The 13,397-nt window shown below is 37.1% G+C and overlaps 1 protein-coding gene across 1 annotated transcript in view; it reads right to left on the bottom strand.

Moving 5' to 3' along the window:
- Positions 1–13,397, bottom strand: part of PKD1L1 (polycystin 1 like 1, transient receptor potential channel interacting) — a 1,345,235-nt gene that overhangs the window by 278,182 nt on the left and 1,053,656 nt on the right. Inside the window, exon 44 of the mRNA XM_044065604.1 lies at positions 6,524–6,647. Coding sequence (XP_043921539.1) covers positions 6,524–6,647 — 124 coding nt within the window. The remainder of the gene's footprint in view (positions 1–6,523; positions 6,648–13,397) is intronic.

Genomic DNA, 13,397 nt, shown 5'->3' with positions numbered 1-13,397 from the left:
GATTAACTGACATGCAATCAGTACAAATAATTCTCTGTCATGCAATTATACAAAACTAGAAACATATAAACAATTATGTCCAGGTTGCTGTGTGTTTCACACTAGGTCTGGAAAGAAGACCAAATTGTGTAACATAAAAACTAGAATTAGATCCAGCAACTGGGACTGTCTTTGCTGAATGTTCAACTTTAGGGACATCAGGAACATCATCAGGAATGGAAGTAGAAGTCAAGACACGTTCTGCAACAGAGACATTGTCTGGATTGCTCTGAGATCTAGAGTCTGTACCACAGGAACAATGCTGCAATATTGATTCTGATACAGGAAGATGTCTATGATTTTTCCTGTACTCCACACCCTCAGATTCTACGAAGTAGGATCTCGGCTTGGTACATATACTTGTTACTTGACTAATCTGGTTGAAACCATTCGTCATTTGTACCCTCACTGTCTCTCCTTCTTTCAATGGATGAAGAAATCTACTCAATATTTATAGCTGGACTTCAGAAAAGAATGCTTTCTGAATAGTTGGACTCTAATTTTCCTGTTGTTCTTAGCTTTAGGCCTCAACCAACTGGAACTGATAGGCAATGTTGTTCTGGTTTGCCTAGATAGAAGTCTCTGAGCAGGGTAGCCAAGAATATCGTCAGGTGATATGTTTTTGAGATGAAATAAATTAAAAAAGAGAGTATTGTCACGCTTTGACCTCTCAAGCAATTGCTTTGCACTCTGTACTGCACGTTCAGCTAGTCCATTTAACTGTGGATATTCTGGACTACTAGCAACATGTACAAAGTCCCGATCTTTTGCAAATTTCTAAAACAACTGACACCATTGTCAGAAATAACTTCATGTGGACTACCATGGACTAAGAAATGATGTTTCAACGTTGTGATAACAGCAGTTGATGTTAGGTTAGGTAGTAAATAAATCAAAAACCAGTTCAAATAAGTCTACCAACATTAAGTAATGCGGATTGTTCCACTCGAATATATCAATGGTTATTGTTGACCAAGGTAGTTCAGGAATTTGACTTAGTTGAAGTGGCTCTTTTTGCAAATGTAGTTTAGTACTATTGCATATTGAACAAGAAGAAAATACTTTATCAATATATTTTGCTAGAGAAGACCAAAGTATTAGTTCTCCCGCCCTTCTTTTGGTAGATTTGGAACCTGGGTGACCATGATGCAAAATCTGTATATATTCATGTTGTAAGGAAGCAAGAACAACAATTTTAGGAAATTTTAAAATAATGCCATCTTTATGCTCATCTCTGTAAGGAAAATAAGTTTGCACTTCAGGTGGTGCACTAGATTGCTTTGACAGCCATCCAACATTAATGCAGTTGTTGAGTTTTTCCAAAATTGGATCAGTCTTTCTATGATCTCTCAGCTCATCAAGTCTTGAGGCAGAAAAATTATGTACTTCCAGGACATCAAAGTCAAAATTCTCTGCATGAAGCTGTTCTGTGGATTTCTGGGTGATCTGGATAAGGTATCAGCCAGATAATGAAGTTTGCCTTTTGTATAGACCATTTTGAAGTTGTAATTTTGCAGTTTGAGCATCATTATTTGTAATCCCATTTGAGTTGAATGCATAGGCTTCTTTAAAATAATAACTAGAGGTTGGTGATCAGTTTCAATCTGAATAGCTCGACCATAGATATAATCATGAAACTTTGAACATGCGAATACTATTGCCAAAAGTTCTTTCAATGTGAGCATACTGCATTTCAGTTTGGGTAAGAGTTCTTGATGCATAGGCTACTGGTCTGCCTTCTTGAAGAATAACTATGCCAAGACCAAATTTTGAAGCATCAGAGGAAAGTGTTACTGATTTATTGACATCATAGTCGTAATATAGGTGGGGTGGCAATTTTCTGCTTAAGGTTTTCAAATGCTTTCTGGTGCCGTTACAACCAAGACCATGTAACATTTTTGCACATCAGCTCTCGCAAAGGTGCTGTCAACTCACTGAAGTCTGGCATAAACTTGCCTAAATAGTTGACCATACCAAGAAAATGTTGTAGAGACTGAAAATGATCTGGTGCTGGCATCTCAAGAATGGCTGCTTGCTTGGATAGGTCTGGTTTCAAACCAGTGGTAGTAAATAAATGACCTACATATGTAACTTCTGGTAGTCTGAATTTGCACTTCAGAGGATTGAGCTTTAAGTTCACTTCACATGCTCTGTCTAGAACTTTCTTTAGCTTAGCTTCACCATTGCTCCAACCAATAAATCATCTACTATTATGGCACAAGGATAACCTAAAAAAATGTGCTCGTTTGCACTCTGAAAGACTTCACTTGCAGAATTTATTCCAAATGGCATCCTGAGGAATCTGGATCTGCCAAATGGAGTACTGAAAGTAGTCAGTAATAAGGATCTGCGATCAAGCATCACTTACCAAAATGAACTTTTTTCATCTAAGACAGAAAAAACAGTGGCATTTGGTATGAGGGCTGCAACTTCCTCGACTGTATGCATTGGATAATGCGGTCTCTTTAATGCTTTATTCAAATATCTTGGGTCAATACATATTCTGATTTCATCAGAGCCTTTTTTATGGGCTGCTACCACGGACGAAACCCATTCATTTGGTTCTGTGAATGGACAAATTACACCTTCCTGCACCATTTTATCCAGCTGAGCTTTAACTTTATTCTGTGTAGCTATCAGAACTTTTCTTACTGGTCTGGCAACTAGACTGACCTCTGGGTCTAACTTCATGGAATACACAACTGGAAGTTTTCCTAATTTGTCATCAAAAACATCAGCATACTCTGAGAAAATGGCTTCAGTAAACTTGGAACTAGGAGATGTGCCTATATGATGAACTTCTTTGGTAAAGGAAAGTAAATTCATTCTCAAACTGTCTCTGAGACCCAGTAATGACTGCACAGGTATTCGGACTACATGGAATAGTAAGCTGTAACAGTTCCAAGTCAAATAACATGAAAGCACTAATGAGCCTTTGGCTTGAATTTCTTCACCTCTGTAAGCAACAAATTTCGATCAACTAGCCATATTGAGTTGTTCACCAGCTCTCACCTTATCAAATGTCTCTGCTGACATAACATTACACTTTGAATCAGTGTCTACTTTGAGCTCAGTGGATTTACCATTGATGTGGACAGTACAAAACACTTAATTCTTTATCAACAAATTCACTGCATCAACCTTTTCACCAATTACTGATACACCATCTACGTAGTAAGTAGAATTGCAGCTTTCTATTTATCAGCTTGCTTTTTCGAGTGACCCTTCTTTATAACAGTGTGGTGTTTACTTGATTTAAAAAACTTTTGAAAATGGTTTCATTTTTTACACCTGTAACACTGCTGACCAAATGCTAAGCATTTCTCTCTCTTTTAGACTCATGATTGGCACCATAATTGTGACAGTTAACAATAAAGCTCTATTTGGGTTTTGCTGAATCACCCTTGTACTGCACTGAGCATGTCCTTTTCTTAGAACTTGCTGGAAAGCTACGACTCCTCCCAGGAAACCCCGTAGCAGATGCATCTGCCATATGCTTAGGCCTGCTTCTGCTAGCCATGTGTTGCATGCTGTCTACATTTGCTCTGGAGCCTACTGAAAGCATGCTCTTATTACCTGCAAGCATACTTGTGTGCCATTCTGAAACTTGATGGATTTGACAAATCTCAATAGCTTTGCTCAGCATTAAATCACTGTCATGAAGCAAACTCTTTTCCCCTGCAGCACTATTAATACCACACACAAGCCTGTCCTTTTTAAGTCACCAAACCGACACATTTTAGCTTTGTTTCTCATGTCAGTTATATAAAATGCAAACGTTTCCTCTGGTTTTTGATCTCTTGTATAAAACAAATGCCTCTCTAATGTAATATTGGTCTGGGCGTTACACATTTCCCTGAATTTGAGCTTCAAACACTTGGGGTCTTCTCTTGATTCAGCCTGTACAACAATATGACGTTTTTCACTTTCTCCCTCATATACTGCTGGTGCATACACAAATGAATGTGCTCTTTCAATGGCTTCTGACCCAGCTAGGTTTATCAAAATGAATGCCTTAGTGCATGCATCTTTATCAGAATATGGTGCTTGTATAAATATATTATACTCCTGCTCAAATAGCTTCCAATTCTTTACATTATTCTGATCAAACACCAATGGTGATGGCTTTCAAAATTCATCTACCATATTAACACATACCAGTGAGGACTTTTGCAAGTATGCATGGACATACACACATATACATATGCAAGAAATTTATGCCAGTACTTGTAACTATGCCCAATAGCACAACAAGCCTCTGACTAACTGAACTTTGTGAAATAAGCCTCTTGGGCACTGTAATACTCTTGAAATCACTGTACTATAAGAAATCACCTCTTAGTGCAAGAAACATTGTGAAATAAGACTTTCAGGCACTGCAATACTCTTGAAATTACTGTATTGTAAGAAATCCCTTCTTATCAGTGTAAGAAACATTGTGAAATAACTGCACTGTACGAATGAACTGGGTAGAAGAAGCTCAGAGTAAGAAACATTTCCAAGTAATTGCACTTTGCAAATAAAGAGTATGCAGCACACTGAAACTTTCCCAAAATGGTGGTACTTTGCTAATTAACTCTTTACAGTGCAAGAAACACTCAATAATGGTGGCACTTTGCTAACAGACATACATAGCACAAGAAACTTTTCAAAATGGCTGTATTTTGACTGCACTTTATGAAATAGTTGCACTTTACACACAATAAACTCTTTAGAATAAATGTACAGTAATAAGCACACACTGTAAGCACTTTTACACACTTTGAGATACTTCGAATAACTATAGTTATGCCCCAAATATAATGTGGAATAGTAGTTATGCCAAAACACAGTACTTTTCCAATTAACATGTAGTTGCCTTGATTTATTTATGCTTAATATGCCCTTTTTCCCTTATTATATTAATTTTGCTCATTTAATCTCTTTTCATGCCCATTATACATTTCTTGTGCTTGTTTTACTCTAAACATGCCCGTTTCACTTTAAACATGCTCATTTTGCAATTCTGAGGTAATTCCAAAACCCTTATGTGCTTTTCTGATAATTGCTTTAGCAGATATCTTAATCTTAACATTTAGTTTAATTAATAAACCTTTTGTGCCTCTCACTTATTTAATAATGCGGTCTGTGCCCTTGTCATGCTCCGTTTTATCTTACTTATAAAATAAATCATTCGTACAAGTTTTCATTACCTTTGGTTCATTTCTGGACCTTTTTTCATGCTCATTTCTCTTAGTTTACCTTCACTATTAACTCTGTATCTCATAGCTTTGGAAAGCAGTTTGTGGAATCCCGGTTCTGATACCATATCACTCGTCTAGTCAGGATAAAATAGATGAGTCTTTGTGGGTTCTGTTCAAGCAGCTTTATTATGTACAAACACAACAGGACTGAGGCTTAATTGCTTTAACTTAGATAAAGTTATAAAACAAACTTGCTATTACACTCATTCATGCTCACTCTCTGTCTGTACTCCCAAAATGGCACTGAAGCTTACACATGCTTGTTATTTATATGCACATTCAGGCCTTGAAACTCTTCTTAAAGATACAGCACACACTCTATTCTACAATATTTATTTGCTATACTGTTGCACACTGGTAGAGCCCCTCATGGCTAGGAGTATGCCAGTGTTATGCTAAGTACTATGGCAGCTGGCCATGCAAAATTAAAAGTGCAGTCTTGCTAGCTATTAAACATTATCAATAAAAGAGAAAACTGTGTCATGAAAATTTTCGAGAAAACTCTAATCATGCCAGGGTACATAGACATTTTACAAGTTTTCAATGCTGAGATCCACAGTAAAGCCTACTCAATTTTTCTGAATGTCATTGAGTAGGAAGGAGACAAGGGTATGAAGACTGGGGCAATTTATTTAGTTTACAGAGAGCATTTGACTTACACATGCTCATGATGCATTATTCCAAAGCTGCACACACTGGGTGACATTCAGTACATAAGATGCACTGTTCACTCTTTTTCAAAACGTGGTGTATGAAAGTAAATATCAGAGTGGGAGCTGACTGCACAATTATGCAGTATGGGAGAGAGAGGTGCAGGCTGGGATATGATGCCCTCATTTCTCAGGTACAGTATACATTTAGAGCAGATTAGTCTCACTTATAATTTACTTTTGCAACATTCTCTTATACAGCTGATATGAAAAACACTTTTGTCTGTCAGAGATTTCAGCATCTATTATTCTGTTTGTAATGGCAGTCAAGGATATGGCCTAGGAAATTCAGGTAAGTGTCAACATTTCACAAGAAGTTCAGACACTGCTTACACATTAGGCTATGCTTAAAATATTCAGTGATAACACTGTAATTAAAACATCTTTCTGTGCATTGTTGTGCACTCTGTTTTGACAAACAGAAAGTTAGCTTTCTCCTGCTTTCTTGGATCCCTGATTTTCTTTTTTCATCATTTCTTAAAACCAAGGTATTCAGTGAAATGAAGTTGCATTCCTGTAACAAGTGTGTACCTGTGTCCTGGTTTCAAGACTGCTGTGTTGTGCATCCCCGTAAAGACCATCCAGTAAAGCTGTGGAACTCCACTTCCACCATGCAGAAGTAGTTTTTACCTCGTTAAAAGGCATCTTAGAATTTCTGTGCAACACACAAACAAAAGAGGAAAAGTGAGACTAGGCAAAGACTATTCTACATCATATTTTTTTAAGTGCAGTAAAATGCCCTTGCATGGCCTAAGTAGAAAAATGTATCTGAAAAACTAAAAGTCACCAGGAATGTATTATTTTGTTCTACCTATCCCATTTAAATACATTAAACTTTCTAAATTAAATACTGTAGGCTGGTTTGAAAAAGATGCAGATTTATGACCTTTTGAAATTATTTATAAATACAATGCATTCACATTATGTAAGTCATCATTAACTTTTGTTAACACAAACAATTGCATCTAGACCTTTGACTTTGAGACATGGTTCAGAAAGTGATATACAATAGGAGCAACTTTAGAAGTACATTTGTTCCATAAGAAACATAGAAAAATGTTCTAGATTCCATACATAAATTTGAACGGAACTAAAAACATCAGTATTTTATCCAAATATTTCTAGTTTCCAAGAATTCTGCCACCTAATCTCTGCCAGTCAGATAAATGCCAGATGTTCCAATTTTGTCTGCTGCAATTAGCATACATATGTTAATCAATTTTCGTTTCTTGAAACTGAAATATACTGAACATATTAATGTTATATAAGGCACATGCAAAGGATTGATAAACTGATGCAATCCCCAGCTTAGGCAGTAACCTGAGGTGTGGGCGGAGGCATGTACTCCCAAGCTCCTAATACACTCCATTTATTCCCTCAACACTGTGGCTTCTCCCACACAGGGTTTTTCCCTTAAGAGCCAAGTGTGAATGCATGTATTCTTTTGGAGTCATATTCCAGATTATTTTAAATGTATATCTATCTATCTATATATATATATATATATATATATATATATGTATATATATATGTGTGTGTATGTATGTGTGTATATATATATATATATATATATATATATATATATATATATATATATATATATATATATATATATGTATATATATATATATATATATGGTCATTGGACAGCAAGGAACAGAAAACCCACAAATTCATTGTCAGGTACATCTCCCTTAGCAGGGAGCTGCATCAGCAGTTGCACTGATTAGAGGCACTGCAGATGATTTATTTAAGTAAACAAACATCAATGTGGTGTTTCTTTTACTTAACAAATAAATAAACAAACAGCTTATGGCACCTTTATTCAAAGCAGTCACAGCTGCATCTCCTTATTCAGTGTCACTGACCCATAGGTTCTTAAGTACTTTCTAGCCTACTGATCAGTGAGTATCTAAAAAAAAAAAAAACAAGCCTTACCTTCCCATTGTAGGTTTTAGCCCTTATATTTTGTGGAAAAATAACCTAGAAATTGGCAGGACAAAGACATATTGGGACATTTACATGTTATCCCTATCCATGTGGAACAAAGGTGCTAATGGGGGAGAATTTGCAGATACCCATCCATTCATCCAAATTACATTTGAAGAGAGTAAGAAAAATACATTGATTTTTTTAGAGTAGAAGATAGCTCTATAGAAAGGAATTCTCTGTGATACATACCCGTCCCTCCAACATATTCTACTTAAGTCTGCAAAATGGACAGATACTTTGAGTGGAGACATCTATACGTCAAACGTAGGTTATGGCCAAAAATTCCTTGATTTCATAAACAAGACTGCACTGGACCAAACAGTCACAGAACCTACTAGAGGACAAAATATTCCTGACCTGGCCCATACATCATCTATATGCACTGCCCACTGGTATATCCTTCCCTTGTTAAATCTGGTGGCAAACTGGAACCCTTCTACTTCAAAATCTATAAACCATCAGATGTCAATATCATTGTGCTCAAATACCTCAAACATGCTAACTCCCTCTATTATGTGATGAAGTCTCAAAATTCAAGTATAATAGTAACCACTCAAAATGTTGACATGGATAGTAGCTATGCAAATAAATCTTATACTCTCCAAGATAAACATATTAACCTGACAGTTCCTACTAGAGGCAACAAAATGGGAAGCTCAAGAGCAAACCAGTCTGGTTGCCTGGATGACCACATGCATAAGTAAACATTGTAATAAAGGAAAAAAAGCTTTTTAGAATATATAGCAAAACTAAAAATCCACAAATCAAGGTCAACATCAAAAATTATTAAAGGTAATGAACAATATCTTCTTGAAATAAAGTCATTCCATGAACTCTGACTAGCACAAGAAGCTTAAATAACTACAAATCTTTCTTCACTTACATCAGGACATTAAGAAACACCCCAAATTGTTCCCACCTTATTCAAAACGGCACCACCTACTCTGATCTAGTAGATATCACAAACATATTCAGTAACAAATTCAGTGTAACTTTCACCTATGAGAAAACTATACAAAACACACATACAGCAAAAGGATCTCAACCCCCTTTTCATTACAAAAGAATATGTGTAAAAATACTTTCCAAAACAATAAAAAATAGACCTTCCATGGGACCTGATAACATACCCAGCTGCCTGCTGAATATCATTAAGCATATGCTGGTGGATCCGTTCCTACTGCTATTTGACCTGAGCTTAATCACTGGCTTTGACCCTAAATTATGGTACACATCTGTGTTATCACTTCAGGAGGGCAACTGCACTATAGACCTGCAAAAACTACAGACCCATTAGCTTGACAAGCCTTATTTGTAAGACCATGGAACAGGTCATAAATGGCCTGATAAACCATGGTATTAAAAATGTTATAAGACTTGACCCCCAGCAGTTTGGCTTTAATGATTGATCCTGTCTAATGATGTTGGCAAACTTCTTTGAGATAGTTAAAGAGCTCGTGAGATGGAGCAGGTGGGTGGAAAGGGATGCCTGGACTGAGAGATATGTGTTGACTCCACCAGTGAAGCTTGAGTTTTAGACAAGGAAGGAAGGGAACTTGAAACTCAGGTGGGCGGCAATGCAGAAACCACGCTGACAGCAGGAATCACAAACTTCCTCATGTGAACCTTGGCAAAAGGGAGCATGGGGGATGGTAAAGTCCATGATGCCCAGAGCCATCAGAACTTCTCTGCATGAGTGACAGAGAAATCAAGGAATGTGAGTAGATTGTTATAGCCAGTACCTTGGGAGCAGACAAAGATGCAAGCATTGAAACAGTTTGAATTCTGAATCCCAGGAAGATGTGATCTTGAGAGGAGGACAGGACAGATGTCTGGAGATTGATGGTGAAACACAGGCTGTGAAACAGAAGCCTGGTAAAGTGCATGTCCTGCAACAGCCAGGAAGGAGAGGGAGCCTGAAGGAGCAGATCATCCAGATAAGGAATATTTGTACTCCTTGAAGCCCACAGAAAGCTAAGACTTGAGACCAACCTTGATGAATACCCTTGCAGCTGTGGAAAGACCAAATGGCAAAGCAGAGACCTGAAAATGAGAGGAAGAAACATAAACATAAGCATTTCCTGAATAGAAGGTGAATGGCAATAAGATCCACCATCCTTCAAGTCCAGAGAAACTGGGAAGGCCTAAGGAAGTAAGAGGGGAACAGAGTCTGGAGGGAAATAATCCTAAAGGTGGCTACCTTGAGGAAAGTATTCAAAAAAGAAAGATCTAGAACAGGCCTCCAGGACCCCCTCCTTTCAAGGAACCAGAAACATCTTGGAGTAAAGCCCTGTACCCCTTGAGGCCTCTGGGACAGGTTTAATTGGGCCCTGATCTAGTAAACCCTGCAACAACCCTGAAAAACAGGGAATTTGATCTGAAGGGGAGTTGATGAATGCCTGAAAGGGGGAAGAGACTTGCAGACCATGAAGTAGGCTTGACGGATGATTGAAAAAACCCAAGAGTCTGAAGTAATCTGTTGCTAAACAGGGAGAGAGAGAGAGAGAGAGAGAGACTTCTGTTCCATGGATGACATGAACTCTCAAAATGTCACTATAAAAAAAGAGAGAGATAGAAAGAGAGAAGGAACCCCAAAAGAGTAATTATCTGCAAAAGGTTTGGTATAACCAGCACAGAGAAGGACATTCAGACCAACATACTATCAGAGGCAAAGAACTTGTTAGTTTGAAGCATCTAGATAGGTCCTTTATGCCCTATGATAGTGCAAGGAGTATACGTCTGAAGTACGACACTAATAAAAATTAAACACTTTGGTATCATGGCCAGATGTGGGTCCATCCTTGGCAGGAGGTCCCACTGGTTATGAATACTGCAACAGTGATATGGAAGGGCATTACAAATTTTTTCTCCACACATGACCCTAACCCTAACCTGCGCACGCATTGAATGCATCCTCTCATGAAACCCTAAAACTTACACAATTTCAGACTCCCAGTTCTACCACAAATTTGCTTAGCTAAGTTGACCAACAGGAAGGTGCCTAATCTGTCATTCATACTAACAGCCTTTTGCAAAAAAAAAAAAAAAAAACACACCACAACTCACTTAATCTCACACATATATGTTGACCAAGTGAACTGTAACCACACACAAATATATATATATATATATATATATATATATATATATACACACACACACACACACACACACACACACACACACACACATACATATTTATACATACAGACAGAAAGAGAAACAGACAGAGAGAAATAAAATCTTCAATAATTCCCTTTAAGTGGGAAATAATACTGCCTAAGGGTGCTATGAGGTCTACTGATGCAGTCAAACGTTCTCTCCACTATTACTTCTTTCTAATGTCTATTTTGAAAAATATCATTGCGCTTGGAAAATAGCCTCTGTGTTTGCATGTGTGTGTTTATTGTAGATTATCTTCTGATTTCTTTTCTTTTTGTTTTCTGAAAAAGAAGTCCATTTCGTTATTCATTTATACTGAGATATTTTGCAGGTTGAGAGAAACTAACTAACTAACTGTGAATATATGTATCATGATTGTAGAACTGTGTGTTTTAACATAAAAAAACTTCCAGAAAGGAGCATTTCACATTGTTGTTACATTCTGCTTTGAATTTTCCAGAAATAACAGATATTTTAACATACCACTAATGCATTTGTCATTGTTGTATTTATTTTGCAACAGTTGTGACATTCTGGCTTGAATTTTATCAGAAGGAGCACGTCTTTTAACATGTCACTAAGTAGGTGTAATTCTGAAATACCCAAACTGAACTTCTTGGACTTTGAGGTGGGTTAGAGCAGTAAGATTTTAAATTGCACCTTACAGCAATGAAAATTAACATACAATATTTAAAGGAATTCAGAAAATTAGTATTTGGCTGTCAGTGTGACATTCTGCTTTGTGTCTTATCAGATAGAACAAATGTCAAAGTAGTACTTTTTTGGGGGGTAATAAGAGCTTCAGCTGCGGTGGTGCAGTGGTTAGCGTTGTTGCCTCACAGCAAGAGGTTTTCCTGTTTGATTCTCGACTGGAGCACCTTCTGTGTGGAGTCTGCATGTCCTCCCCATGGTCGAGTGACATTAAAGACATGCAAGTAGGTGCGAGCATAAATGGGCATGCCTTCTTTGAAGGTTGGGCGTCAGGCTGGCAACTCAGCACTGTAAAAATCTACTGCCAATCATGAGCGGAGCAGATGTCCGCTGTTGCGACCCATTACCGGGAAGCCGAAAGTCTAATAAGAGCTATACCTAAACTGTAATGATACGACAGGAGCTCTGATATGGGGAGGAGGGTTTGTAATGGAGATAAAATTTTGGATTGCACTTTACAGAAGTGGGGAAGACATACTACACATACAAAAACTTTTTATATGCATGTTTCTTGGCAGAGCTGAAACTTCAATGAATAGCTTTGCAGTTTTACACCACTTGCTAGTTGTCAAAAACAAAACATGGCATTGACAGCTACCAAAAGAGCTGTCAAATAGTACAAATTGGGTCTATTAGTTTACTGACGAGATTAGAGGGCTGGTAATAAGCACCACAGTGGTGTTATTTGAGTCTGTAAAAAGTTACTTGGCTGGATTCCAAAAGACTTGCTCTCAGTGCAAGTGACCATTTACACTGAGAGCAGGTCTTTTGGAATCTGGCACATGTAGCAAGCCTGTTTACAGATAGGCCTGACACTGAAATAAGTCACTTACACTGAGATCAAGTGTTTTAAATTCAAGGCAGACGTACGCTGATAGCAACTCTTTTGGAATTAGGCCCTCTGTTGTTTGCCTTGTTTTACATAATGATTAAAGGTGACTTGATCAAATGGAACAACGATTCCTGATAAAACCAAGTGAACTCTTAGCTAAACCAACTTCAGATGATCAATATATATATATACATATATATATATGTATATATATATATATATATATATATATATACATATATATATATATATATATATATATATATATACATATATATATATATATATATATATATATATATATATATATATATATATATATATATATATATATATATATACACATACAGTTGATACACAGGATTACGTTTATGAGTTGATAATAATCTGTAATCCAGATTTTGATTTACACAGCCCCTTTCTGTTTACTGTGCAAGTCTGAGCAAGTCACTTAACCAGAGACTGTTCCTGGTCTAAGTCTGATTAAGAGCAATATAATAACAGACTGATGTGTGTTTATGTGTGCATGCTTTGCTGTGAAATGCTAGGACAGTGAGCCTGTGACGCATGTAAGATCTTGTCATTTTCTGAAACTGATTTGTGGAGCCCACTCAGCAAGTACACTAAAGATACTCCTGGAGCTGAATGATGGTAATATTCATTTGCAGTAGAGTGTATTATGACCAGACTAGGCAGGGATTCACCAGA

The sequence above is a fragment of the Protopterus annectens genome, chromosome 3.part0 (genome assembly GCF_019279795.1).
Source record: "Protopterus annectens isolate FY-2018-M chromosome 3.part0, PAN1.0, whole genome shotgun sequence".
NCBI lineage: Eukaryota > Metazoa > Chordata > Ceratodontiformes > Protopteridae > Protopterus > Protopterus annectens.
This window is presented reverse-complemented; position numbering and strand designations above follow the sequence as displayed.